A 27,415-nucleotide genomic window follows, 5' to 3' on the forward strand; every position below is an offset into this window, starting at 1 on the left:
TAGCTGGCTATATAGTAAAAGGCGGTGCAGATCTTTTTATATATAAATCTCTTATATAGCGGGAATTTTGTATTGGCGAATTAAGGGAAGGTTAGGTCTAGTATATCCTTAAATATTGCATAAGACTAAGGGAAGAAATATTAAGTAAGGACCTATACTTTATCGCTATATATAGTTGCTAAAGGGTAGCTAGGGCTAGTATATTTAAGTAGTAGGATCTTTCTAGACTTAGGGGGGAGGCCATTATATAGTCTAGCCTATCGTTCTAGGGACTAGAGGTCTATATTTTATGCTATGGCTTTCTTTAATGCCTCTCTCTAGAAGTGTTATCGCTTTTCTTATATAACCTAGGTTTAGGTAGCTCTTATGTCTTAGGCGGCCTTATAGTTTTTAGGGATATGGCATACTGCCTATTTTTAGTATGCTTTCTTTATAGCGATAGCGGCTATTTTTATATGGTTATTCTACTATAGTTCTATAGCGGGGGCTCTAGGGGTTTTCTTTAGGGCTGCAATATCTATAATTTCTTAGAGTTAGTAAGTAAGCTATTTAGTATATACGTCTATTTCTTTAGGGGAGCTAAGCGGGGCCGCGGTAGCGGTAGATATAAGGCGGTTTTTAGCTTTTACCTAAGCGAGGTATTAGTCGAGGGATTTCTAGCTATTTTTCAGGTAGGCTTTAGCGGCTTATAGATTGTTAATATTAATACGGATAAGCTATAGGATATAGTCGGACCTAGCAAGGTCTATATTGCCGAGGTACTTAATAGTGAGGTCTTATATAACCTAGGTATAGTCTATAGTGCTATTTCTTTTATTTAGTGCTTATCGTATGATTTTACTGCGGGGGATCGCTAGGCCGAGTCTTTATTATATTATAAGGTCGAAAAGGGTATTAATACTAAATAAGGTTCTATCCAAGCTATCCTATAAGGGATAATATATATTAAAGTCCCCGATAAATATACTTTAGGATTAGGGCAAAAGCTTTACGAGGTCTATAAGGGGGGTAGTTTAATTATATTTATAGCCTAAGGAGTAGATAAAGTAAATATCGGTTTTAATAAGGCAGACTTTATATTAATTAGGTCCTTTCTCGGTAGTCTATATGCTAGGATTATACCACTTATAAATATATATTGCCGCTCGTCCGCTATAGGCTGCTAATATATATTTATTAAGGTTTAGGCTTAGCGGGGCGTAGCTAGGCGCGGCGGGTTTTTAGATCGCTATAATATTAGGTTCGCTTTAGTAGTAAAGCGCTATTTATATAAGGGAGGTTTTCTTTTATATATTCTAGTAGAAGACTAATATTATGCGGATAGGCGTATAGGGGTCGGTAGCGGCAGTATATTAGTAGTTACGGTAGAAGTAGAGGTCGGGGCTAAAATAGGTGCGGGCTCTAGGGCCGATAGGGTCCTAGTCTATCCTAATATTAGGACCGGTTATAAGAATACGGTAAGGGTATAGTATAGTCTAGCATTAAATATTCCTCTAGAGATAGAGCCCCTTTGGCTAGGGCGGCAGCTATATTTATATAGGGAGGATCCTTTTAAGATAATATACTTAATTAGTTCCTTTAGGGGCAAAGTATTAGCTGCTCTATATTAGTTTAGTTTTATAATAGGAGTAGTATTTATAGATATTATAGGAGGCGCTATAAAGAGTTTAGGTTAGCTAGTATAAGAATTCCTAGCTGACTCTTACTACTCGTTCGAGGTTCTATAGAGGCGGGACTATACTAAATACGGGCCTTTATAGTTAAGGTATAACTCTTTTTATCTATAGGAGACTATTAGGTAGGCCTGCTCCCCTTCCGGGTGCCTTTCTATACTATATCGGCTATACTATAGGGCTACTACACAATAGGCCGCGATATATCTAAACTTAAAGTAGTTATAGTACTATTTAGGGTATAGGGCATTATTATAAGGTTCAGCTTTAAATATTTTTGCCTGGTAGATAATACTAAACTTATAGAGCTTATTAGCGAGGTCAATAGAGTTTACGCCTATAATTAGGGGCATATGCGTAGTAATCTTATATAGGTAGTAGGGGGAGGCTCTAATGAAGCCTTCTTTATTCGCTTTAGTAAGGTTTTAATAGATTTCTTTAATTGCAATATTTGCTATATAGCTAATAGGGAAATTCTTAATAATAAGACTAAATAAGCGTCGGTTTAGTTCTGCCTTTTGCCTAAAAGCAGGTTAGACTTAGGTTATATCGGCGATAAGACTTTTTGCTGCTTTTTCTGTAAAGGTAATAATAGTATTGCCGCTATATAGCCTGCGTACCGCGACTATAGTATTCCTAGTAGTAGCTCTATTGATAATATTTATAATTTCAACTAGTATTTAGTTGCATAGGACCTTGCTAATACTATTGCCTTTAATTAAAATTTCCCTATGGATATATAGTAAGACCGGAAGGGGGGCGATGGTATATTAGGGTAGTATAGCAATAGCGGCGTGTCCTTATGCTGCGATATTTGCCTAGGTGGTAGCTGGCGCCTGTTTTAGGATATCCTAGAGGGCCGATTTAATAGCTTTTTCGATAGTCTTTAAAATTATATTAGTAAGGATGCCGATAGGGTCTAGGGTGGCCTCACTGCGGGCCGTATCGGCTATAGTTTCTATAATTTCTCGCACTTATCCTAGCACTACTAGGGGGATATAATCTTAAAGCTCTTTTATTAATTCTTTAATTATAATAGTAGCGGGTCGCTTCTGCTTTTAGGCAGGCTCGGTTTCGGTCTGGTTATACTATATATTATTCGCGATTATAATAGTAGGGTTATAGCGGCTATATGTAATGCCGCCCTTATTCCCTCTATCGATATCTATCACTTCGTTTGCGCCTACTGCGCCTACTCCCTAGATGCGATGCGCTATAGGCGAGGGGGGTAAATAGACGAGAGGAAGCGATTAGGATTATTAGAATTGATTTTAGAGGCGGTTCTATGCCGCTACCTAGGTGCGGGCGAAATCGCGAAAAAATTTTTTTTATCGTTTAGCAGGCTTATTTTTATAGAGCTAAAGTTAAAGTATTTAAAGAGGTAACTTTTAGTTATTATAAGGTTTTTCTGACTTCCTAAGGCTTCGATTTAGTAAATATACCGCTGGGGAATATTGTATTAAGATTATAAAGAAATTTAAGTAGTAGTAACTTACGCTTATAGCGATAGCGGCCTCTATTTAGGGCTACTAATATTAGGAAGTACGCCTAATCTATATATAAATTATTTAAACCTCTATTGCCTTTAGCATAGGGGTATAGTATACCCTTACCGCCCTTAGAGGGGTAGTAAAAGGCATTATAAAATCCTTAGCTATAGAATAGTCAGCCTGTCTTTATATAATTATTAAGGCCTTTAAAGCTATACTACTAGATACCCTTAAGATTAAAGTAGTTATACCCCTAATCAACCTCTATTTTAACTATATTTATTAGCGATTTCTCAAAAGAATAACTAAAATAGGTATAACCAATAGGATTAATTATATATTAGTAGCAGTAGTAGTAATACTTTAATGCTAACGAAGAAAAGGTAATTAAAAACCTTTAGCCTATACCCTATTTCCTAACCTTAACCTTTACTAGCTCTTAGCTAAAAAAAGATTAGTAAAAGACTAATATAATCGATAGTAAAATAATTAGGTAATAATAAAGGCAAAACGCCCCTAATATAAAACCCTAGCGGCTAAAAGGGCATTAGATTTCTACTCTATAGTAAAAATAACTTGATTATATAAAGGCCTATAAAAATATAAATCGGCAATATTTACCTAACTCTATACAGAAAAAATTAGCCTTAATTCCTTCTTTTGCCTCTAATATATCCCTTTAGTGCTATTACCCTTTTACTACTATAGAAAAGGCTTAAAAGACCTCTATTATATTATTCTTACCTACTTAAAATACTATAGATAAAGGCATAAACTCCTCGGGCCTAGCCCTAGCTTTTACCTACTTCGCAACTAATATAGTATATCTATCACACTTAATAAGCTATACTTTACATAAATAATTGCTTACTAGATATTAAGTATCGATTAATTTAATTAATTCCGATTTGCCTAATCCCTCTAATATAATATAGCTAAAGGTAGCCCTAAGCACCCCTATGCAGCACCTATATAATATTTATAGTAATCCTAAAGTAAGAATAAGGAGCCCTAAGAATAAGTAAATCTTTTAGGCCTTATAGGCTAGAACTAGTCGATAGTTATTATTTTAGTATTAAAGGTATCCTCCTTCCTTTCCCCCCCTTTATTCTCCCTATTGCTTTTCCCCCTTTCATCCTTATTGCTTTTATTATCTTTATCGTCTTTATCTTACCCCCCCTTTAGAGCCTCTCCCCCCTTTTACTAGGCTAAAAGCACCCTTAATAATATAGTAATATCCTCTTATACTTAAGCCTACTACTTTAAGGCCTCTACCTTCTGCTCCTCTAAATTTAATATCTCCTAAGTTGCCTTAAGAATATTAAAACCCCTTACTACTATTGCTATTATTACTGCTGCTTAACTGTATCTTTAAGAGGTAAATACCTATTTAGCTCTTTACTAAAGGGCCTTATAGCTATCCACCTAGAAAGTCGTTAGCTGATAACTTATACTATATATAAATCGGAAATATACTTTAACCCCCCTAGCTACTATCTTTTATATAGTAAGGAGTTTTTATATTAAGATCTGGTTCTTAAGGGTCTACTTTAAAGGCATATAAGTTTTACCTGCTAAGGCATATAGATAGTATACCGCGCTAGTCCCTGCCTATATTAGCTTCGCCCGAGAGTAGGTATAACCCAATATATACCTTATTAACTCTAGTATTAATACTTAGGATCCTCTAAGTGTATTAAGTATAGCTCGTAAGGCCAGGCGTGCAACTCCCCTAGCTACTATATAAGGGTTAGCTGCGGCCCTATCGCATATTAGACCTATACTTACCCTTTTATTTAAAGTCGCTAACCACTTAGGCATTTTATCGCTACTATTATTAGTATTGCTATTATTGCTATTATTGTTATTACTGCTATTGCTATTATTTCTGCTGCTGCTGCTTTACTAATAGGGTTAGTATCGGTCCTATACCGCAATAGAGGGGCCATTATATACCTTAGATTTAGCGCTATAGAGGAAAAGAAAAAAAGAAAAAAAGGTACTAAATCAGGGGAATTATTAACCTATATACTAATGTAGTATCTAAGGCCACCCGCTTCTATTCTTAAATTCGGCTCACTTTTGCTTATATACCATAGACTAATACGCCTAAGATGCGCCCGGGCCTTTATAGGCATACGCTTAGCGAGAATACTGCTAACCCTACCCCCCCCTAACCTTACCTCTCTATTATTTTGCACCCGATAGAACCCTAACCTAGGCCCGATACCCCCGGAGTTTATACTTACACTTTTCCCAAGCAATGCCGCTAGATATAGTCTTAAGCGGCTATACACCTTACTCTCTTACGTACTAGATACCCGTCGCCCCCGCCACGGGGCGATATATAATAGCATTTAAGAATATAGGAAGGGTTTTCCTCCCGGCCGCCGGGTTTTTCCTTTCCGATTTATCCTATAGAAGTATTAGATAGGTTATTTAGGTCTAAATAGCCTCTAAAGTAATATAATAATAATAATATATATAAAGAACTAGCCATAGGGCTACTATAAATAGGCATCGAATGAATATATTAAATAGACTAAGAAAGAGAGAAAACCTAAATAGGGGCCTCTTGATAGTCTATTTATCTATATATTGGCATAGGTCAGGGTCCTAATATAGTCCTATAACCCTATACCACTAACTTATATAACCCTGCCTAGGTTAGGCATAGGTGCAGCCTGAGTCCTAGCTATATTATAGCGTAAGCATAGCCCGAGCCTGTAATATACCCCCCTCTTTTGCCTTATAATCGAATTAATTGTATTTAGAAGCCCGTCCCTCTTTTGCGCAGACCTAATTAGGTTGCCTAGATTTTTATTGCGATAACTTTAAGTTTGTTTATCGGGTTTAACTTATACGAGTAAAGGATATCGTAGAATAGCCAATTCGGGAAGGTAGTATAATAGAAACGTATCCCCCTCCCCCCCCCGCCGGCCCCTGCAGTAGCCCCTCCTCCCTCTCCCCCTCTCCCCCTCTCTCTCCGCCGCCCTCTTCTGCCCCCGAGAGATAAGCAGCTCTAATGCGGCCTAAATACCCTCTAACGCCTCTACCTTACGCTCCTTGAGGTTTAGCGCCTCCTGGGTCACCCCGGGAGCGATGCTCCCCCCTACTACTACCGCTGCCGCCGCTGCCTTCCCCCTACTGCAGGCAGTCGATACCTATTATACCCTCAACTAGAGGGCATAGTAGTTCTTGATCTATCTATATTAGCACCTATCCTATGCAGCCCCCGCACTTTATATGTACCTCCCCCCCTATAGCTAATACCTCTTAGGCACTTAGGAGGGCGTGAATAGACTCCCGGTTTTTAGGAGTCTACTTAAGGGGACGGCAGGTCTTCCCTGCCGCAGTATACGTGAAATACGCCGCCCTAGGCCTTATATAGCATTATACTATATTACTATCGCTCGAACGTCGGTTAGATTAAAGGTCGATTAGTTAGATCCTACCTTATTAAGAGCAGTATCAATAGTCGGGGTCTTCAGCCTATATAAGGTAAGGGTCGTAAGGCTATCCCTACGGCTCGCTAGGCTAGTAAAGACGGGTTAGTAATGCTAGTATAGCGGGAGCGGGGAGTACCCACCCCTTTATCTAAAAACGCTAACTTCTTCGGCATACTACTGTTATTATTATTATTACTACTGCTATAGTTGCTGCTGCTATTGCTGCTAATGCTTCTACTGCTAATGCTAATGCTGCTACTGCTGCCATTGCTTTTGCTATTGTTATTGCTATTGCTGCTGCTATTACTATTATTATCGCCCTACCGTATAGGTTAGTATCGTCCCCGCAGCGCTAGAAAATAAGGCTTAAGGGGATTATATATGGAAAAAAAATAATAGCCCTATAGAAAGGAAGAAAAGGGGATTAAAAAGTCGGGGGGCACCCGTACCTTTATATCTTTGCCTGACTAGAGGCCTTTGCGCCCTCTCTTTATATTTAGCTCACCCTAACTCCCGACCTAATACCACTTGCCTTCTACTAAGCACCCCCCCTATAGCCGATTCGCTGCTAATATAGCCCCAATAATAGAAAATTCCCTTACTTTTAATTTAGTGCCCCCGCGCAATACGCACGCTATGCAGCCGGCGTGCGTACTATATAGCCGGCGCTGCCCCGCCCGCATAACCTCCACCTTACTTTCGATTTATAGTGCACTGACTTAGGACCATCTCTCCCCTATAGATACTAGACCTACCTTTTTCCGGACCTACTTTTTCTAGACCGCTCTTGCACTTTTCCTAGCACTATTGCTAGGTATAATCCTAAGCGATAGCGTACCTACCTTTCTTACATGCTAGAAACCTATCGGCCCCCCTAGAGGCCCGACTTCCCTATCGTTATAATTATACTAGCAGGAAGGGTTTTCCCCCCAGTCTTCGGGTTTTTCCCTTCTGGATTATCTGCCGGAGTACTAGATAGGCATTTTTAGCTTAAAATAGCCCCCTAGAGTAATTTAATAATAATAATAATAATAAAAACGTATAGAAGTCTGGTGTTATATTATTAATTAGAAGCTATTTATAGCAGCTATTAGTATTATAAAAAATTTTCCGCTAGCTATTAGTAGTTAATCCCTTTAAGTAAAAGTATATTTTCTCTCGCGCCCTTTTTATCGCCTTTTTCTTCCCTTCTCTTCCTTCTTATAGCCGATTTAATTATTATTAGTATCCTACCATAAGTATTATCCTCCCCTACCTAGGGTTATAATAGATACTAATATTAATAGACTAGTTACCTATATATTCCCAAACCTATATATATAGCCTTTATAAGCCTATCCTTCTCCTCTAAGAGTTAATATCTAAAAAACTATATCTTATTTCTATTTACATTTAATATATATATCGGTTCAAGCCTAATATAACTTTATATTCCCCTAATTAACTATATTAGGGCCCTAAATATATCTAAGCCGAATTTTAGTAGCGGCTAAGCTATAGGCGGTGTAATAACCCCTATAGATCCCAATATTATAGAAATCCCGCGACTTATAAGCGGTATAACCGCCTTATCTATTAAGCGCTTTAACCCTTTAGAGTATAGATATAAGCCGCAGTATATTATAGGCGATTACTTATTAGAAGGTGATTCCTTTAATAAAGAGTATAAATATGCCTATAATAAGGAGTTTTTATGGAAGCGATATAACTGAAAAAAATAGGCGATTGGTATTCTCCTTATTTATATACGAAAAGGTAGGAGTAAAGGCTGCATTTATTACTAGGACGCATATAGCTTATATATATAGCTTGACTTTAAGCTTACTGGTAATTCTAGACTCTAATAGATCTACTAGGCATAGGTTAAGGCCTATAAGGATAGCACTACCATTATTAAACCTATATATCCCGCAACTGAGACGTCTAAGGCTTAGGCTGCTATTCTTTCGTCTTCTTTTCGGGCCTTTAATAACTAATAGTAGTACGCTATAGCCGCCGACTAAATAACTCTTTATATCCTATATCTTGCTTTTAGGTCCTATGGTTCCGCCAGTAAGGCGTTAATTAATATCTCTTAGGTTATAACTCCCTCCCATTATTAAGCCGGGTCGGTTATCAATCTAGCCCTTATATTAAGCGTAATACGGGATATATAATAAGAGGCCCAGAAGTATTACGCCTGAATAGAGTAGTATGTAGCGCCTTTTATCTAGCCCTATTTAGCTCTCCTTTTAGCCCGCCCCTTACTAATCTATTATACCGGGGAACCGCCTGCTTATAAGCAGGGTGTATAGGTTCTCCTAGAGGCCTAGCTATACTACCTGCTATAGAACCCCCCGGCGCTATAATAGCCCTAGCTAATTTTGCCGTATCCCCCGCCGCTGCTGCTATAGATCCTGCGGCATCCTTATCAGGCCCTATTATAGCCCCCCTATATTCCCTATATAGTATGTCCCCCGGAATGCCATCCTATTGGGGTCATATAGGCAACCATCCGCGCTAAGCCTACTCGCCGTATATATATCTGACCCTCTAGGGATATTATCCTAGGGGTTATATACAGCCGCCCCTGCTACTACCACCCCTGCAGCAGTAGCTGCCGTAGGGGTATACTAATCCTAATAGTGCTGAAGAGGGCCTATATAGCGACGAGTATAGTAGTTATAATACAAGAGAGGGGGGAGGATAGTACTAGCCCGGGAGAGGGGCATATAAGCTTAGTATTTTTTTTTAATATTTTAAGGGGTTTTTTTTTTATAAGTAGGCATTCAGGCGTTATTTATATATCGAGTAGACCTTATTTTAATAGCCTAACGGGCCTATTATATATACGAATATTACCCTATTTAACTTTAAATGCCTCTCGTGCCAGTAAATCTTTAAAGTTTTCTAAGGGTTCCTATATAGGTAAGTCGTACCCTTTCTATTTAACTATTATATTATGGTTCCTACCCTAGCCCCGAGCGTTTTTCGCTGCTAATATCGCCTTAACCTTATATTCCTTATATAGCTGATCAGAATCTTAAGGGAGAATAAGTAGGGGCCTAGGCCTAATATCAATTGCAGGACGCGCAGGTTTAATAACGGCGGTGCCGTCCTTATAGGCTTTAACCTATGCCCGGTAGATCCGCCAGAGTCTGGGATTGCTAGTAAGCTTAAAGTCAAGCTATACGCACGAGTTATACGCGTCTTAGCAGTAAGAATAGTTTTTACTCCTACCTTTTTGTATGCAAATAGGGAGAATACTAATTGCCTGTATTTTTCAGTTATATCGCTTGCATAAGAACTCCTTATTATAGGCGTATTTATGCTCCTTATTAGAGGAATCATCCTCTAATAAGTAGTCGCCTATAATACGCTACGGCTTATATTTGCGCTCTAAAGGGCTAGAGCGCTTAGCAGATGGGGCGGTTAGACCGCTTATAAGTCGCGGGATTTTTATAATATCGGGATCTATAAGGGTTATTATGCCGCCTACAGCTTAGCCGCTACTAGCGTTCGGCTTGAATATATTTAAGGTCTTAATGCAGTCAATTAGGGGAATATAGAATTGCATTAGGCTCAAACCGATATATATATTAAATATAGATGGAAATAGGGCGTAGTCTTTTAAATGTTAACTCTCAGAGGAGAAGGATAGGCTCATAAGGGCTGTATATATAGGTTTGGGAATACGCAGGTAATTAGTCTATTGTATCCTAGTGTAACGATGTGGCCTAATTGGGCCCTAAGCAGGTGCCGCGCATATCGCTAGGTAAAAACCTACTCTCTTGACCATACGGCTAAAAGAGTACGTATTGTACCTAGTTACTATAATTTAATACAATTGACACCTATATCACACTAGCCGCGCGCACTTACTGTAAGCTTGTCCTTAGTATAAGACGGATATAGCCCAAATCCTTAATATAGCTTCTCTCTCTGCAGGCCCTTTAAGCTCGTGCAGCTAGCGCCGACCATATAATACCATACACCCCCTAGAGGCTAGTAGCATGTCCTCTATAAGCCCAGATAAAGAGCCTGCTATATGCATATACTATATGCGGGATTCGAACCTATGACCTTGGGTAACTTGGTATAAATATAACGATATGGCCCAATTGGGCCTTAAGCGGGTACCGCGCATATCGCTAGGTAAAAACCTACTCTCTTAACTATATGACCAAAAGAGTACGTATTGTACCTAGTTATTATGATTTGGTACAATTAATACCTATATTATACTAGCCGCACGCACTTACTATAAGCTTGTCCTTAGTATAAGACGGATATAGCCCAAATCCTTAATATAGCTTCTCTCTCTGCAGGCCCTTTAAGCTCGTGCAGCTAGCGCCGACCATATAATACCATACACCCCCTAGAGGCTAGTAGCATGTCCTCTATAAGCCCAGATAAAGAGCCTGCTATATGCATATACTATATGCGGGATTCGAACCTATGACCTTGGGTAACTTGGTACAAATATAACGATATGGCCCAATTGGGCCTTAAGCGGGTACCGCGCATATCGCTAGGTAAAAACCTACTCTCTTAACTATATGACCAAAAGAGTACGTATTGTACCTAGTTATTATGATTTGGTACAATTAATACCTATATTATACTAGCCGCACGCACTTACTATAAGCTTGTCCTTAATATGAGACGGGCATAGCCCAAATCCTTGATATAGCTTCCTTCTCTACAGGCCCTTTAAGCTCGTGCAGCTGGCGCCGACTATATAATATCATACACCCCCTAGAGGCTAATAGCATGTCCTCTATAAGCCTAGATAAAAAGCCCGCTATACGCACGTACCGCATGCGGGATTCGATCCTATAACCTTACGTAACTTAGTACAAATGTAACGATATGGCCCAATTGGGCCCTAAGCGGGTGCCGCGTATATTGCTAGGTAAAAACCTACACTCTTGACTATACGGCCAAAAGAATACGTATTGTACCTAGTTACTATGACTTGGTATAATTGACACCTATATATACTAGCCGCGCGCACTTACTATAAGCTTATCCTTAGTATAAGACGGGCATAGCCCGAATCCTTAACACTTAGTGTAGAAGGAGGCCGGAGGCCTTCTCTTTATTGAAGAGGTCAGTAAATTCCTATAATTCCGTTAGGAGCACTTATAGCTCTTACGATCGTAGGGCGGAGTCTTAATATAGTAGAAGCGTAATATAGAGGATATATATGATCTCCTATAAGCTTATTGTAATAAAAGAGGTCGACTGGTCCCTAGAGCGTTTCGCCTGCTTTGGTATACCGTAGAAGACTAAGCCGAGGATATTTATCGCAGTTAAACCTTATTATCTTTTTATTAATTCCTTAATGATAAAGCCGCCTGCCGCTCCGATCTTTAATTAGCGCTACTTCGCCTATAATATAATATTATAGTACTCTATTTAGAGCATCCTAAGAATAATATTGCAGGTAAAGGCCGGGATAATATAAAATATAATTATAGACGGCTATCTATCGATATCGATTACTATATAGACGATATAAGTAATAGAGGAATATTTTACCTTACGTTTTTTTAATTAGCTCTAAATCTCTACTACTATTCTAATTTCCCTACGTTATAGCAGGCGGATAGGCTGAAGGCCTAACTATTATACTATCTTTTCGCTTATAGCGCTATAGCTGTTATATCCCGAGTCGATTAAGGTATTAAGAAAGGTATAGGATTTATATAAAATTAGTATTAAAAAGGGGTATTTATTTATTCGTTTTGTAATTTTATCTAATTCTTTCTATAATCGGGCTAGGGTCTATATATATATCTTAAGCCTTCTAACGAGACTAAGCTTAAGGGCTATTCTTTTCCTTAATTTTTATCGCTACTTTCGACCTTTACGATTTATAAGTCTAGTAAGGCTACTTTAACTATATCTGGCTAGATTACCGGCAGTAGGTAGTATATATTCCTTTAATACTAGGAAGAGCCGTATTAAAGATAAAAGCCTTTCTTCCTATATTCTTTATATTATTCTATAGAGACTTATATTGCTTTAGGCAGATTACCCTTCGAGTCTAGCTTATTAACGCCCGATATTTATATATCGCCTTTAGAATCCCGGGCATAAGTTAGTCGGGAATAGGCCGAGCCCGATTAGTAGTTAATAGTTAGACTAATCTCGATATTAATAGCAATTTATTAGTAGCGGTCTACCGCTAAGTAGTAATTATAATAGGAGACCCCTAGACTAATAATCTTATTAGCTATATAAGCATTAAGCGCCGATCGGAGGTATTCTACTTTAACTTTCTTAGGCAAATTAAGGCCGCTAGTAAGTATAAGTTTTTTTTTAAATCGAATAAAGAAAGCAGCAAAAGGTTCCTTATGGCCTTAGCGTAAGGAGTGCTTAAGCTTAATAATAGCGCGATCCTACCGGTATAAGTCCTTAAAGAGGCATTAAAGGTATTTAAAGAACTTTATTATATTATAATTATAAGCTATACTATTCTTAAAGAAGGCTGCGACTTATGATTAGACTATAGATAAAAGGTTCTAAAAAATAAATATTTATTAGGTCTTCTCGTCTCTAATAAAGTCCCTATCGACTTTAAGCTTATATTGCATAAAGGTCTACTAGGCTGTAAATATAGCCTTTTTGCCATTAAAAGGGTCCCCTATTGGGATCGGCTTGCGTTTTAGCTAGCTATAGGTCGGGTCTTAAGCCGTAAGAAGGGAGCCGTTCTATTATATAATTAGGGCCGGTTAAGTAGCAGCCTAGGAGCTATTTAATTAATTCGCAAGAAGGGTCTATAGTAAGGCGGTAACAGCAGTAAGGTATTATATATTAGTTTGCATCTGCGCCTCTATCTATTATAGCCCTATCGCAAGCTGTTCTATTTAGGTATGTATATTATATCGGGGGCGTTATAGTCCCGGGTTATTTAGACCCGTTTTTCCAGGTATACTTATCTCGATATCTTATATAGCCTATATCATTAGCTTTATAATGTGAGGTTACAATAGTAAGACTGAGAGAGTCTATTTCAATATAAAGGACTAGCTCTAAGGCTATTACGAATAGGCATTAAATGAATATATTAAATAGACTAAGGAGGAAAGAGAGAGGACCCAAATAGGGGCCTTTTGATGGTCTATTTATCTATACGTTAGCACGGGTTAGGGTCCTAGTATAGTCCCGTAACCCTATGCCGCTGACTTATATGACCCTACCTAGACTAGACACAGGCGCAGCCCGAGTCCTAGCCACATTATAGCGCGGGCATAGCCCAAGCCCGTGACAAATATATAGAAATATATAATTAAATTAATAATTACTAGCTTATGCTTATTATTTTTCCTATCTTTAGTAGTATTTGTATAAGAAAATGTATTATAAGCAGCCGATTAGGTCGAATATTATAGCTTATCTACATTTTATTGCCCCGCCGAAATATTGGGGCTTCGTCTAGCCACCTAACCAGTCATATTCGCGCCGCCCTTTTTTTTTTCCTTTCCCTTTTCAAGCAAGCCTACTCCGTTCCTACACTAAAGTCCATACTCATTCGCGCCATTGAAAATCTCCATCGTCAACGCATTGATAACCGCAAATTTGGCGCATTACTTTAATATTGCACTTTCTTCGTTAACAGAGAACTCGTATCTCTACAATGGCAACTACTTCGATGGATTATGAGGCGGCGGGCGGTGACCGCTACGATGGTAGGCTTAAAAGCTACGAACTCTTGTTCAAAACACACCACCGCCATTCGCGTGCTTTTTCTGCATTCAAAGTTCTAATCTCGCATGTTGCTGTCAGACGATGTTACTCGCTATGATCGCGATAACAGGAGCGCGTCTCCTCGGCCGACTCGCGATGAAACTGATAGTGGACGTAGGAGGTCAGCTTCACCAAATGGAAACACCGAGTCGTAAGATCACATTCCATGCACTTGACGTGTCAAAACGCTCGTTGGTATACTAACAATGGCTGTTGATTTCATCCGTCTTTCAGTATTGCAAAAGAATCCTCTGGCCCAAAAGATGATGACGATGGCGCTATCAATCCAGGATCCAATCTTTTCGTCACCGGTATACATCCTCGTTTAACCGAAGGGGAGGTTTCGAAGATGTTCGAAAAATATGGTGATGTCGAAAAATGCCAGATCATGCGTGATCCTCATACGAAGGAATCTCGTGGATTCGGCTTCGTTAAGATGGTAACATCCGAACAGGCTGAAGCAGCGAAAGAAGGTCTTCAGGGCGAGCAGATTGAAGGCCGCACCCTTAGCATTGAAAAGGCGCGACGCGCTCGTCCACGCACTCCAACGCCCGGCAAATATTTTGGGCCACCTAAGCGAGGTTAGTCTCAAGCTCACTTATTGGATCTTTTTCTTTCTATCTAACTGCAGTAAGATCCTCGTCCTCGCTTTGATGACCGCCGACGTGGTGGCTATAGCGGCACAGGTAGCTACGGACGTGATGACAATTATAGATACCGTGGCTATGAGCGCAACTATGATCGTCGAAATGACGATCGCGGTCACGAGCGCGGTGGCTACGAACGAAACTACGAACGTGGGGGTTACAGGGAGGACCGCCGGTACGATGATCGCGGTTATAGTCGCGAGTCTGATCGTGGGCCTTATGAACGCAGAGACCGCGATGAATACTACGGTCGAGAGCGATACGCAGGACGTGATGATCGCGATCGCTACAGTGCTCGAGGCGGTCCTGGAGGATATGAACGTGATCGGTATGACCGTCAGGTCGACCGCAGTGCCCCGAGAGACCGAGAACCAGTCCCTGGTGGTTAGGGCTATGGTGACGCTGCCTCCCGATCCGAAGCTCGGGAGGCATATGGAGGTTCGTGTCGCATCTCATCGTTTTGATTCGTCGCCGCTAATTTTTGCAGGAACTGATTCATCAGCAAGATGATCACTGCAATCCAAAGAGCAACTGCACCTTTGCCTCGACAACTCCATTCCTTGACTTGGTTTATTACGCGGGTTACGGATCCCCTCTTCTTCCTCTCGCTTGCTGACGTAGTCATACGACTTCCGAATACGTGAAAATCCGTACGAGACGACCTGAACTAGGAACCAACCAAGCAAGATTTCTCAGGATGGAATAGCCGGCCGGTCGTCTTGTATTGCAATTTTCTTCCTTTATTTACAACACAAGTGTTCATTTCATTTTGGTGCTTACTTGTCTCCTTTCTCATTCTTCATCATTGGTCATTTATGCGGCGACACTGGGTTTGGTGGACCTCTTGGGCAGCACTTCAATCCGCAAGTTTTCAATCGTATCGTCAATCGCACGTTGCACGGCATACTTGGGGTAGCTTTGGCAGCACAACACTCCCCCAGACATCGGTTTCGGCATCTGGCCGGAAAAAAGTCAATATGCATAAAAGTCCACAGTCGACAACGTCAGGCTGCGCCTTGCAGTCGCTTGTAACATTATTATGAGAAGCAGTGTCCCTACCTTGGTGTTGCTGAGCTAAAGTGGATCGCAACTATCGATATACAATTTTTGAGCACGTTAACACCCGCGCATTTTGTTGATCCGCCTTACTTCAGGAGACTCGGAGGTTGATCGTGAAAAGATTTGCCGCTATTTACGACGGACCGCCCAAAAACCTATCTATCTGTATTCGCCTATCATCACAGCAACCTGGGTTTTCTCACATGCCAGTGTTCGTTGCAATATGCAAATTACAACCAATACACCCCTCTCGCCATAGTCAGTGTCGTATTCTGCATCCAAGCAACAATATCGCCAGCATGACTGAGTTTTTGAGGTGATAAAAAAAGCTGAGTCACTTTCATGGGTTCCTTGATAAAGATGTTCTGCTTACATCATTACTAATTCATCGTTTGTACAACACAGGAGATAAAAATGCCATTCGGTTCGCTGCTTCAGTATCCCATTCAACCATTGGACTCCAGAAACCATAACCACCTTGGCTCAGAATACTAAACATAATTTGACTGGTAAAATGCTTCATTGGCCAGGGCTGTGTGACGCACATCCCTATAAAATTCTTTGTGAGGGTCCTTGTTAGGGCCTTTGTAATTGCATAGTACTAATTCCGTTTGCCTCGCCACAGTGTACGAATAGACCCTTCGGACCATCATAGAAGCAGGCTGCACTTTTAAGCTCCTTCAGCATACTATATATGTACCAAATGATCTCATATTCGAGAAATAATCATCTCCAAGGTGCTATTACAAGGCTCGACTAAGTGACTGTACACAAAAACAAAATCAATGGCTTGAGATCGGATACTGACAGTATATGCTGCTCTGCCAGCGAGATGAAGATATTTATATCACCTTCAGAATGTTGTCATGACAACATCCACGAAATTTCAAGCCAATTTGTTGCACTTTGTTCAAGCGAGAAGCCGGTGATGCAACCTTGAGAATGATCCTTGTTTGCTACTCTAACACGGCCGCTACGAAGTAGATAAATATAATGTAATATAGCCCGCGATTCCACAGCCTTAATTTAATGACAGTCTGAGACATCAATCATGATTAGCACGAGCTCCTATGAGCCATCCAACACCAGATACCAGCGTTCCCGTGGCTGCTTCACGAAGTTGATCCCGTTTCCTTACACGCTGCTGGAGCGCATCTGAGTAATCGGGAGAAGCCGAACGAGCACCTTCAATAATACTTTGTCGACTTGAAAAAGCGGTTATATTTTTCTGGGCGAGGCGGGCCGTCGCCCGGGAAAGGTCAAACAGAGACATTGGTACATCCTCCATCTGACGCGTTACCATGCTTTCCTCGAGAGGACTTAATGAGGACTGCTGCTCAAGTTGTAGATCATCGAAGGCCCCGGATGAGTGGTTATTGTGGATTCCTTCTCTACACATTATTTTGCCAATAATCTCCTCCTTCATTATCGAGTCTAGTTGCTCTTCGCATCGTCTGAAGTTCTTCAGAATATCTTGTAATTCATTGGTTGGTGCCAAACGTAGCGCTGTCGCGAGACACTCTATCCGTTGCTCAACGTGCCTAATATTAAGATCGCTACTCGCAGTCCCCAAATGAGAAGGTAATTGCGACCAGGCCGTGCGGACATATAGTCCTGCCTCCATGGCGGCCTTCCAGGACCATCCGTCTGATAGCACGTGCGTTGAAGAATCTGTCACAAGGCAAGCCAGTCGACTAGCCACATACGAATAAGCCGTCTCAAAATCGTCTTCTCTCAGGGCAGCCTTGATACACATGGCTGTGATGCGGCGCTCAATTTTTTCAATGGTTGCTTCGGGCTGCTCTGCCGTGACTTGGACATCCGCTGGCATGCCAACGTTTGGGTACGGCAAGCCAGCTCTAGCGATATTCGTGCCCATTTCTACAAATTCTTGAAGCCTAGTATAAGCGCGAGGGTTCTGTTCAAGAATTTTTTGGATGATTGATATAGGATCTGAATGCACTCGAAGAACGACGGGTCGAAACGGCTCTTCTGGTTGAATGGCCAACTGATAATTGCTCAAAGCGTATGTTGCTTTCAAAAGAGCCCATATTTCCTTTGTCCCAGGTAGTGACGGCCCTACTGTGCCAGGAAAAGCATGAATGCTTCGAGCAGTTAGTAGTGATCAGCAAACAACACCAAGAGCGGAACTTGCATATCATGACAATGCTGGAGACCTCCTCCACTTCGGTCTGGATTTGTAGCGTTATCAAACGCTAATAAAGCTGATTGATAAACCACTTCTTGCACTATATCAGCAGACAGATAGTTGTAACTGTCATCTTCGTACAATGAACGCGCCAAAGCATAACCTGTATTGAACATTAGTGTACAATGGTTACCGATACTGGCCGTCAAGAGGGATCCAATTGGGCAAGGGCTATCAGACACATACGCCTCGTGGAAAGCAGCATTTTTAGAAACTCGGTTTCAATATATGCCTTCTTGACTGTTCCCAGCGCGCCACAGGCCGAAACATACAGACCAGCGGTATCAGTCTTACCCCAGTCATGAAGCCACAACAAGCATCTCCGCGCTCGCAGCAAATTCGCGTCCCCATCCGGAGAGGTCTGGGAACCGATTTCACGCAACAGTTTGGCCACTTCTGTCTTTTGAGCCAACTCGTCGCGTAAAAACGTGAGCTCACCCACATTCTTGACCGAAGAAGGGCGACCATGGATAGTCAAGATGTACGCACTTAGAATTAAAGCTAACAGAAGTTTCGTGGCATTTTCTTGCGGGTCAGTGAGTGGGTTGCTCTGCTCGAGTAAATCGTTTTTCATACAGCTCGCAATACGGCCCTCTCGAAATATTGACAGGTTTTCGATGGAAAAATCGGGCAAGTCAGACAACATTTCCTCCAACGATTTGCATGGTTCGTCATACGCAAGGTATGACCTTACCTTGGCTGTTATCCGTTGAAGGCTGGTTAAACACTCCAGTGTTGCTTCCGGGGTTATGTAGACACATGCCAGGGTCAATGCGGCATAAGAGCGTTTGAAGTATTTATAACATGAGGGCGGGAGTTTCGAGCTTAGTCCGTAGCCAAATTCAACATCTTCGAGGCCATTCCAACCTTCCAAAATCTGAACTGCGACTGGCCACGACGATGCAGCTAGACTGAGGAGCCACTCACATATCTGATGCCAGACTGGGCATAGCAGCACTGTTGGCTGGACCTCTTTCACATCCAAAGCATGCTCCCATCGCGCTGTATCATGTAGCCATGGTCCTAAAATGCTTCTCATTATCATGACAGCCCCGTCTTGTCGTCTATCCAAATGATTCAGTTGGGATACAAGGTACTCGCTAGCTGTGCGATGTGGTAAGCTCTCAAATTGATGCAGGGAATATTCGGGTAATTCCCCAACTCGAAGCTCCGAGTTCCTTCTTATGTATGGCAGAGCGGTGCATACAATCCAGTCATGTAATTCGGTACTGTGGTTAACGAATGGCAGCAGTAAATCCAGCAGCTGACCGACCATTCCAGCTTCGTGATTCATGGATCGAGCTCTTAGTGACAGAAAGCGTCCGAGTGGATCGTTTCGGAATGTTTCAGGCGCATCAAAGCATGATAGCGGCCGTAGCAGCAGCCTTCTGGCCTCTTTAGCCGCTTGATCGTCTGTCAAATCTATCACCAGTATATCCTCCACGGCGACAGTGTCCCCGTTCAGAAGGCGTCCATCGGCTGTTTGGGTAAGAAGGCCCACGTATTCAGCAGGTTTCACTGATTCGGGCAAGTACGTGAGGATAATTCGCAGCAGAAGCTGATGATGCAGAGTGGAAGCGTAAACTTTGGCCAAAGCGGCAAGGCTACCTATGTCTGCATTCAGAGCGGCGTGCACGGCAGAAAGCAACACCTTCGCGGGCGATAAAGCGCTAATCATCGTGAAAGTCGGCGGATTACCACGGAAGAGGATTGCAGTACCCTCTGATCCTTATGAGAGAATATACTGCTGCTGCTTTGCATCCGGTTAGAAGGCTTCCTTGTACAGCGAGCGTCTGGTTTGTCCTTAGCTGGAGCAAGGGGCTGCTGCTTAGGGGATTTACGTACTTCAGGCAGGAAGAAGTTTATGGTCGTAAAATTGCAATTATGGTGAGGAATGCAAGAATCGCGGCGCTAAAAGGGACATATACTAGAAGCCTCATGGATGCCTGGTACCTCAGGCACCAATATACCTACCTAGTGCTTCTTCAGTGAACTTTTGACTTCACATTTCTTCTTGACAGCTATGTTCCACGACATCACGTTCTGAATATCACGATCGCACAATCTATCCGTCTATCATGGCATCAGGATATGGCATGCACGGAGGTACGCATTGGGGAAATCTGCCTTATTCTGTTTCTCTGTGACAACTGACCATATAAATTGCAGGTGTCGGGCGATGCTTTCCGTTCTGGCAAGATGTGATGGCCTGTTATGTCGTAAACACGACAGCAGAAGACGATTCTGGGAAAAAAAAATGTTCTCCTGCATTAGAGGACTATTACGAATGCTTGCATCATAAAAGAGAGGTTTGTTTCTTCCCCAGTATAGTGCTAATTATAATATCGCGAATAACCCGGTTCTCTAGCATGCAAGAGCAATTGCCATGAAAGCCGCCTATGCCCGGGCCGGTATAATAACGCCTCGAAACAACGCGCCAAGTGCCGAACAAGTACGCGATCTCGGTTTATTAAAGAAGTAAGATACTATTTAGCAGGTGATTAACTAGCTTAAAAAAATACTTAAATTTTTAAATGGTGCTTGTACATAGAAATTAGTATTATAAGAAAAATACTATTACTTATTATCTCCTTTTGCAGTTAAAATATAATATTAAAAATGATATATATATATATTTTAATTAGTATAATAATTTGTAGGGTATTCTCTTAAGTCTTAAATTTTCTTATATAAATTAGTATTAAGATTTTAGGTACTAGTTTAATTATGATTGTCTTATATAGTATCTGTCATAGGCTCGGGCTATGCTTGTGCTATAATGTGGCTAAAATACGGGCTGCGCCTGCGTTTAATCTAAAAAGGGAGATAAACGCATAGAGTTATAGGACTATATTAGGACTCTGATACGTATTATATATAGATATAAATAAACTAAATAAAAGATTCCTATTTAGATCCTTTTCCTTTTATCTTTAATTTATTTACTATATCTATTTAACGTCTATTTATAGTCGCTCTAGGGCTAGTCTTTTATATTTAAATAGACTTTCTTAGTCTTACTATTATAACTCTATATTATTATTATTATTAAATTACGCTAGAAGCTATTTAGAGCTAAATAACCTATCTAATACTTCTATAAAGATAATTCGGAAAGGAAAAACCTAATAGCCGGGAGGAAAACCCTTCTTATATTCTTAAATTCTATTTTTTATCGCCCCGCAATAGGGGCGGCGGGTATCTAGTGCGTAAAAAGGTAGGGTGCGCAACCGCTTTAGACTATATCTAGCGGTATTATATAGGAAGAATGCGAGTAAGAAGTCCTGGAATATTAGGTCTAGGTCGGTAGTCTTATTAAGTGAGAAGTAAAGGGAGGGTAAAGCCAGGGGGGTAGGGCTAATAGCGCGCTTGTAATAGGCGTATTCTCGCCAGGCGTATATCTATAGTAGCCTAGGCGCTTCTCGGTATATATTAATTTTTTTTAATCGGAAGAGAAAGTAAGCTAACTTTAAAGGTTAAAGCGGACGGCCTTAGGCACTATATTAGTATATAGATCGGTAATACCCCCTAATTTAGTGCCTTTTCTTCTTTTTTTCTTTTCTTTTATAATGCTAATTTTAAGGTATATAATAACCCCTCTATCGCAGTATAGGGCTAGTACTAACCCTATTAGCAGTATAGCAGCAGCAGCAACAATAATAGCAACTATACTAATAATAATAATAATAAAAATAATAATAGCGAAAATGCCTAAACGGTCAGCTATACTAGATAAAGGGGTGAGTATAGGTCTTATATGCAGCAGAACTATAGCTAACCTTTATATAGTAGCCTAGAGAACTATATATATAGCCTTGCGGGTTATATCTAATGCGCTTAGAAGATCCTGAATATTAATATTATAGCTAATAAGATATAGACCGGGTTATACCTGCTTTCTAGCGAGGCTAATATAAGTAAGGATTAATACAGCCTATTATCCTTATGCTTTAGCGGGTAAGATATATATGCCTCTAAAAAGGACCCCTAAGAACTAAATCCCGATATAAAAACTCTTAAATATATAAGAGACTATTGCTAGGGGGGTAAAAGTATATTTTTGATTTATATATAGTATAAATTATTAGCTGATTATCTTTACCTTTAGGTAGACGACTATAAGGCCCTTTAATAGAAGGCTAAATAGGTATCTACTTCTTAGAGGCATAATTAGGCGGTAATAATAATAATAGTAGTAGCAGTAAAGGGCCTTAATGCTCCTAAAGTAACCTAGGAGATATTAGACTTTAAAGAAAAGAAGGTTTTTACCTTAAAACGATAAGCCTATACCTAAGAGGATATTATTATATTATTATAGGTTTTTTTAGCCTAAGAGGGGGGGGAGGGGGCTTTAAAGGGGGAGTAAATTAAAAATAAAAGGGGAGAGAATAATAAAGAAAGTAAGGGGGGGGAGGGGAGGGAGAATGCCTTTATTACTAATATAATAATTATTAACTAATTTTAGCCTTTAGGGCCTAAGAGATTTACTTATTCCTAATACTCTTTATTCCTACTATAGGATTACTATAAATATTATACGGGGGCTATATAGGGGTATTTAGTAGCGCTTTTAGCTATACTAGATTAAAGGGATTAAGCAAATTAGAATTAGTTAAATCGGTTAATATTAAGTATTTAGTAAGCGATTATCTATATAAGGTATAGTTTATTTAGTATAATAAATATACCGAATCGGTTATAAAGTAGGCTAAGGCTAGGATTAAACTTAAAAAGTATATACCTTTATTTATAGTACTTTAGGCAAAAGAGGATAATATAATAGAGGTCTTCTAGGCCTTCCCTATAGTAATAAAAAGGTAATAGTACTAAAGGAACTTATTAGAGGTAAAAAAAAGAGTTAAAGCTAATTTTTTCTATATAGAGTTAGGTAAGTATTGCCGATTTATACTTTTATAGGTCTTTATATAATCGAGTTATTTTTGCTATAAAATAGAAGTCTAATGCCCTTTCGGCCGCTAGGGTTTTATACTAAGGGCGTTTTGCCTTTATTACTATCTAATTATTTTACTATTAGTTATATTAGTCTTTTATTAGTCTTTTTTTAGCTAAAAGCTAATAGGAGTTAAAATTAGGAAATAAAGTATAGGCTAAAGGTTTATAATTACCCTTTTTTTATTAGTATTAGAGTATTACTGCTATTACTACTAATATATAGTTAATCCTATATATATCGAACGATTTCGCCCGCACCTCGGTACCGGCGCGAATATACCCCTAAAACAGTTAAAAAGTTGCTAGATTAATTCCTCACCTCGTCTTACCCTATCCGCCGATAGCGTATTGGCACTAGGAGGAAGGCGCGGTCGAGGCGGCAGAAATTATAGACTTAGACGGAGGAAATAAAGATAGACTCAAGTCGAGCCACCATAACCACTATATCACTATCGCTAACGATAATCACGGACGAATCAGCAGTAATATCGCACAAACTAATATAGGAACCCGAGAAGAAACCGAATTACTTAAATAGTATTACTAAAAGATTGTAGATTATATCCTAGCAGCCACGCTGGGAAATATATGGAATGCTATTATTAGCCTAATCGATAGCATTAAATATATTAACCGAACTAATCCCGCCCTAAACCCGAACTCGAACCTTATTACGACTAATAATCTAGAAAAAGTAGTAGAGAGCGCTATAAAAAAAGCTTTTGCCTTAAAGACCCCCTTTAGAATGATTTAGGCTAGTATTACTACTAAAGGCATACTAACGATTATACTACCTAGACCGACCACCTTACCTATACCGCCGAGAATCTACCGTAAAATAATAATTAAAGGAGATAGTATTACTAAAAACCTATAATAGAGAACCCCTATCGAGATTATAAAAGCGGTAAATATTACTACTAGAGGTATTAATGCTATTACCGCTCGCCGACTCTATAGTGGAGATATAATCGTTACCTTTATAGAAGCTATATCCCGTTTTACTATAGAAACCACCTAAATCCCCCTTATATTCGGCATAAGAGCTATACTAAATATCCGCACCTTTAGTATTATTATTAAAAGATTCTTTACCTGATTCTCTAAGAATATCCCTATTAAAAATATTAAACTAAACCTAGCCTAAGCTAATAGCCCCGGCATTAGTAGAGTTACTATAAGGAAACCCCGCGAAAAAGTAATAAAAGCCCCCCTAATTATTAAAGTAACTAATATAAAAGTAGTAAACCGACTCTATAAGACTAAAGTTATCTACTAAGTAGAAATCTTTAAGGCTGAACTATATAACGAAACTATCTACCTAAGATAGTACTATTAATGCTTTAAATTCAGATATATTGCAAATTACTGTATAGAGACCCCTCGATGTAAATGGTATAGCGCAAAGAGATACCTTAATAGAGATAAAGATTGCCTTAGCATTATTAGCAATAAAAGAGAGTATTGCTTTAATTATTAAGGACCCTATCTGGCTTAGTCTCGATTTTGCCCTATAGCGAATAGGCAATAGGATATTATAAAATAGGCTTATAGTACTAGACTAATATAATTCGTAAATACCGGCACTTTATTAATGCCTTCCCCCTCTATCCTAAAGGATAGGGGCTATAGATGCCTTATTAGTAACTCCCTAAGGGAGGACTCCCTAAAAAAATAAATCGATAGATTATATAAAGAAAGCTCTATTACCCCCAAGAGGACTAATAGTAGTAATAATATTGCTGTATTCTTCTAATCTAATTTATCCGAGCCTATTATTATTAATATATTAAAAGCCCCGACCCCCTAGCCCTAATACTAATAATAGAGGTACTATACTAAAATATATAAAAGAAATCACTATTAGCGTACCTCGCCTTTAACTATAAATCTAAACTAGATATTATCGCCCTCTAGGAATTTATAGCCTTAGATAGACTCCCCTTATACTCTAGCCTTAGTAGATACTAAATAGCTGCCTATGGCAAATGCATAGCAATCTATATCTATAAAAGATATACTTTTGGCTCCTAGGCAATAGACTTAGGCCTAGATTAATGCCGTATTATATTTTAAAATACTAATATCTACTCTATTTACTCCTTAATCCCTTCCCTAAATTAATCTACCCCCCTCTAGGAATTCGCCTAAACTACCCCTCGCCCCTATAGTATCTTTACTAGTAACTTTAATATCTACCACCCTATATAGGACCGCTCTTATAAAACCTCCCTAGGCTATAATACCCTTTTCGAATTTATATTAAAATAGAAGCTAACCCTTATAATACTATAGGGAGAGATAACTAGATAAGCCCTAGGCAAATATAATAGCACTATTGACTATATATAGAGTATAAGAGACCTTAATATAGAGTTTATAGGGGCGGCAGATATTACTAGATCTAATTATATCCTTTATGTAATCTAGGTAGAAATAAAACTAAATAAATTTCGCAAACTATTATTAATATACTAATAAAAGAAACTTAATAAAATCCTTACTTAAGCTAAAACTAAAGTTAGGATAGCTATCCTATATGCCTCGCACCTATTTTAATCCCTTATAGAGATCGATACTTTCGCCTAATAGCTTACGACCTAACTATAGGCTATTACTAATATCGCTATGCCTAAAAGAGGAATTAAACTACTAAAAAGGGCCCTATAGTAGACCTAGGAAGTATAATCGGCCATAATAGTAGCCTATAAGGCTATAAGAAATTAAAGAAAAGATTATACTAGCCTTAATTAGTTAATAGTATAAAGAGTAGAGATAAACTAAACTAAGGTTATCTAATAGGAAAGGTGCTAGATATAGAGAGAAGCTATTAATAAGGCTATAACGAAAAATGCAGACCTATAGTCCCTAGAGAAATAGGCCTAGATATATAGTAGACTCCCTTTAAAATTAAGAGAAATCTTTATACTTCTTTAAGGCAAAAGAGCCTAAATATAAGAAGTAAAAATATATTCCTTTAAAGCAGAAGTATTAATAGAAAGATTCTTCCCGATATTAATAGCCACCCTTAATAATATCTTAGACCTGTAATTCCCCTACTTTATTAATACAATATTTGCCCTTAAAGATAAATTCTTTAAAGTAGATATCTATAATACCCTCCGATATATAGCCAGCTAGAAAGTACTAGGCCTTAATAGTATACTAGCGGGATTCCTTAAAGCCTATAGAGAACCGGTTTTTAGAGCTCTAATAATACTCCTTAATGCTATATATAGAACTAGTTACTACCTAATATAATTCTAGGAAGCTAAAATCGTAGTATTAAGAAAACCCGGCAAAATACTTAAAAAATACTAAAAAGTAAGAGCCTAGCGCCTAATATCCCTCTTAAACCTTTTTAGTAAAATCCTTAAAGCTATAATAGCAAAAAGACTAATAATAATCGCAAAAGAATGGAAATTACTATTAGATATATAAATAGGCAATAGAGTAAATAGATTAATAGATATAGTACTATATACCCTAGTAGAAGTAGTTAAGGCCACCTAGTAGTATAAAGGAATAGTATTACTACTATAATTAAATATCTCTATAGTATTCGATATTATTAACTATACTAGGCTTATATACCTCCTCCTCTAAAGTAGCGCCCCCCGATAAATAGTAGCCTAGGTCTAAGGCTTTACTGTATTATATTTAGCTAAAATCTTTTTTAAAGGCTAACCTACCTAAAGATTCCTAATTACGGTAGGAGTACCCTAAGGCTCTTTAATCTCCCTAGTTTTTTTCCTCTTCTATATTATACCCCTATACTATAGACTCGAAGTAGTAGATAACTTGCTAACCTTAGGATTCGCAGATAATATTAATATAATTACATACGGCAAAATAATATAGGATATAGTCGCAACCCTCTCGAAAGTATAGAAAATCTATAAAAAATAGTTAGTAGAGGCTAGATTGAAATTCAACCTAGTAAAGAGTAAGCTAATACACTTTACTAAATAATACCGACTGGATATTATAATAATACGATTTAGTAATACGACTATCTAGCCTATATAATACGCCCGATTCCTTAGAGTAGAGATTAATTATAAATTTAGCTAGACTGATTATAGGGCCTAAATAGTAAAGAAGCTAAAAAAGCAGAAGCTTGCCTTTATCGCTCTAGCGGCCTTTATATAGGGATATTAGTTCTGCAAAGCCTGACTATTATATATATAGGTTATTAGAA

At 39.1% G+C, this 27,415-nt stretch overlaps 4 protein-coding genes across 4 annotated transcripts; 2 read left to right on the forward strand and 2 right to left on the reverse strand.

The window, feature by feature from the left end:
* Positions 1-14,236: 14,236 nt before the first annotated feature.
* On the forward strand, positions 14,237-15,382 carry UV8b_03725 (uncharacterized protein; the record flags this gene model as incomplete). The annotated part of the gene is made up of 4 exons (XM_043141223.1): positions 14,237-14,288; positions 14,386-14,497; positions 14,581-14,927; positions 14,982-15,382. 4 exons carry the CDS (start codon positions 14,237-14,239, stop codon positions 15,380-15,382), a joined length of 912 nt encoding a protein of 303 aa, XP_042997157.1.
* Positions 15,383-15,614: 232 nt separating this feature from the next.
* UV8b_03726 (uncharacterized protein) lies at positions 15,615-16,523 on the reverse strand (the record flags this gene model as incomplete). The annotated part of the gene is made up of 4 exons (XM_043141224.1): positions 15,615-15,731; positions 15,901-16,083; positions 16,298-16,355; positions 16,426-16,523. The coding sequence occupies 4 exons, from the start codon at positions 16,521-16,523 to the stop codon at positions 15,615-15,617; spliced, it is 456 nt and encodes a 151-aa protein (XP_042997158.1).
* A 485-nt stretch (positions 16,524-17,008) lies between these two features.
* UV8b_03727 (uncharacterized protein) lies at positions 17,009-19,939 on the reverse strand (the record flags this gene model as incomplete). Its single annotated transcript, XM_043141225.1, has 4 exons — positions 17,009-17,089; positions 17,146-18,157; positions 18,208-18,364; positions 18,448-19,939. 4 exons carry the CDS (start codon positions 19,937-19,939, stop codon positions 17,009-17,011), a joined length of 2,742 nt encoding a protein of 913 aa, XP_042997159.1.
* A 400-nt stretch (positions 19,940-20,339) lies between these two features.
* On the forward strand, positions 20,340-20,743 carry UV8b_03728 (uncharacterized protein; the record flags this gene model as incomplete). The annotated part of the gene is made up of 3 exons (XM_043141226.1): positions 20,340-20,367; positions 20,431-20,570; positions 20,630-20,743. 3 exons carry the CDS (start codon positions 20,340-20,342, stop codon positions 20,741-20,743), a joined length of 282 nt encoding a protein of 93 aa, XP_042997160.1.
* Positions 20,744-27,415: the final 6,672 nt, after the last annotated feature.

The sequence above is a fragment of the Ustilaginoidea virens genome, chromosome 3 (genome assembly GCF_000687475.1).
Source record: "Ustilaginoidea virens chromosome 3, complete sequence".
NCBI classification, from domain to species: domain Eukaryota; kingdom Fungi; phylum Ascomycota; class Sordariomycetes; order Hypocreales; family Clavicipitaceae; genus Ustilaginoidea; species Ustilaginoidea virens.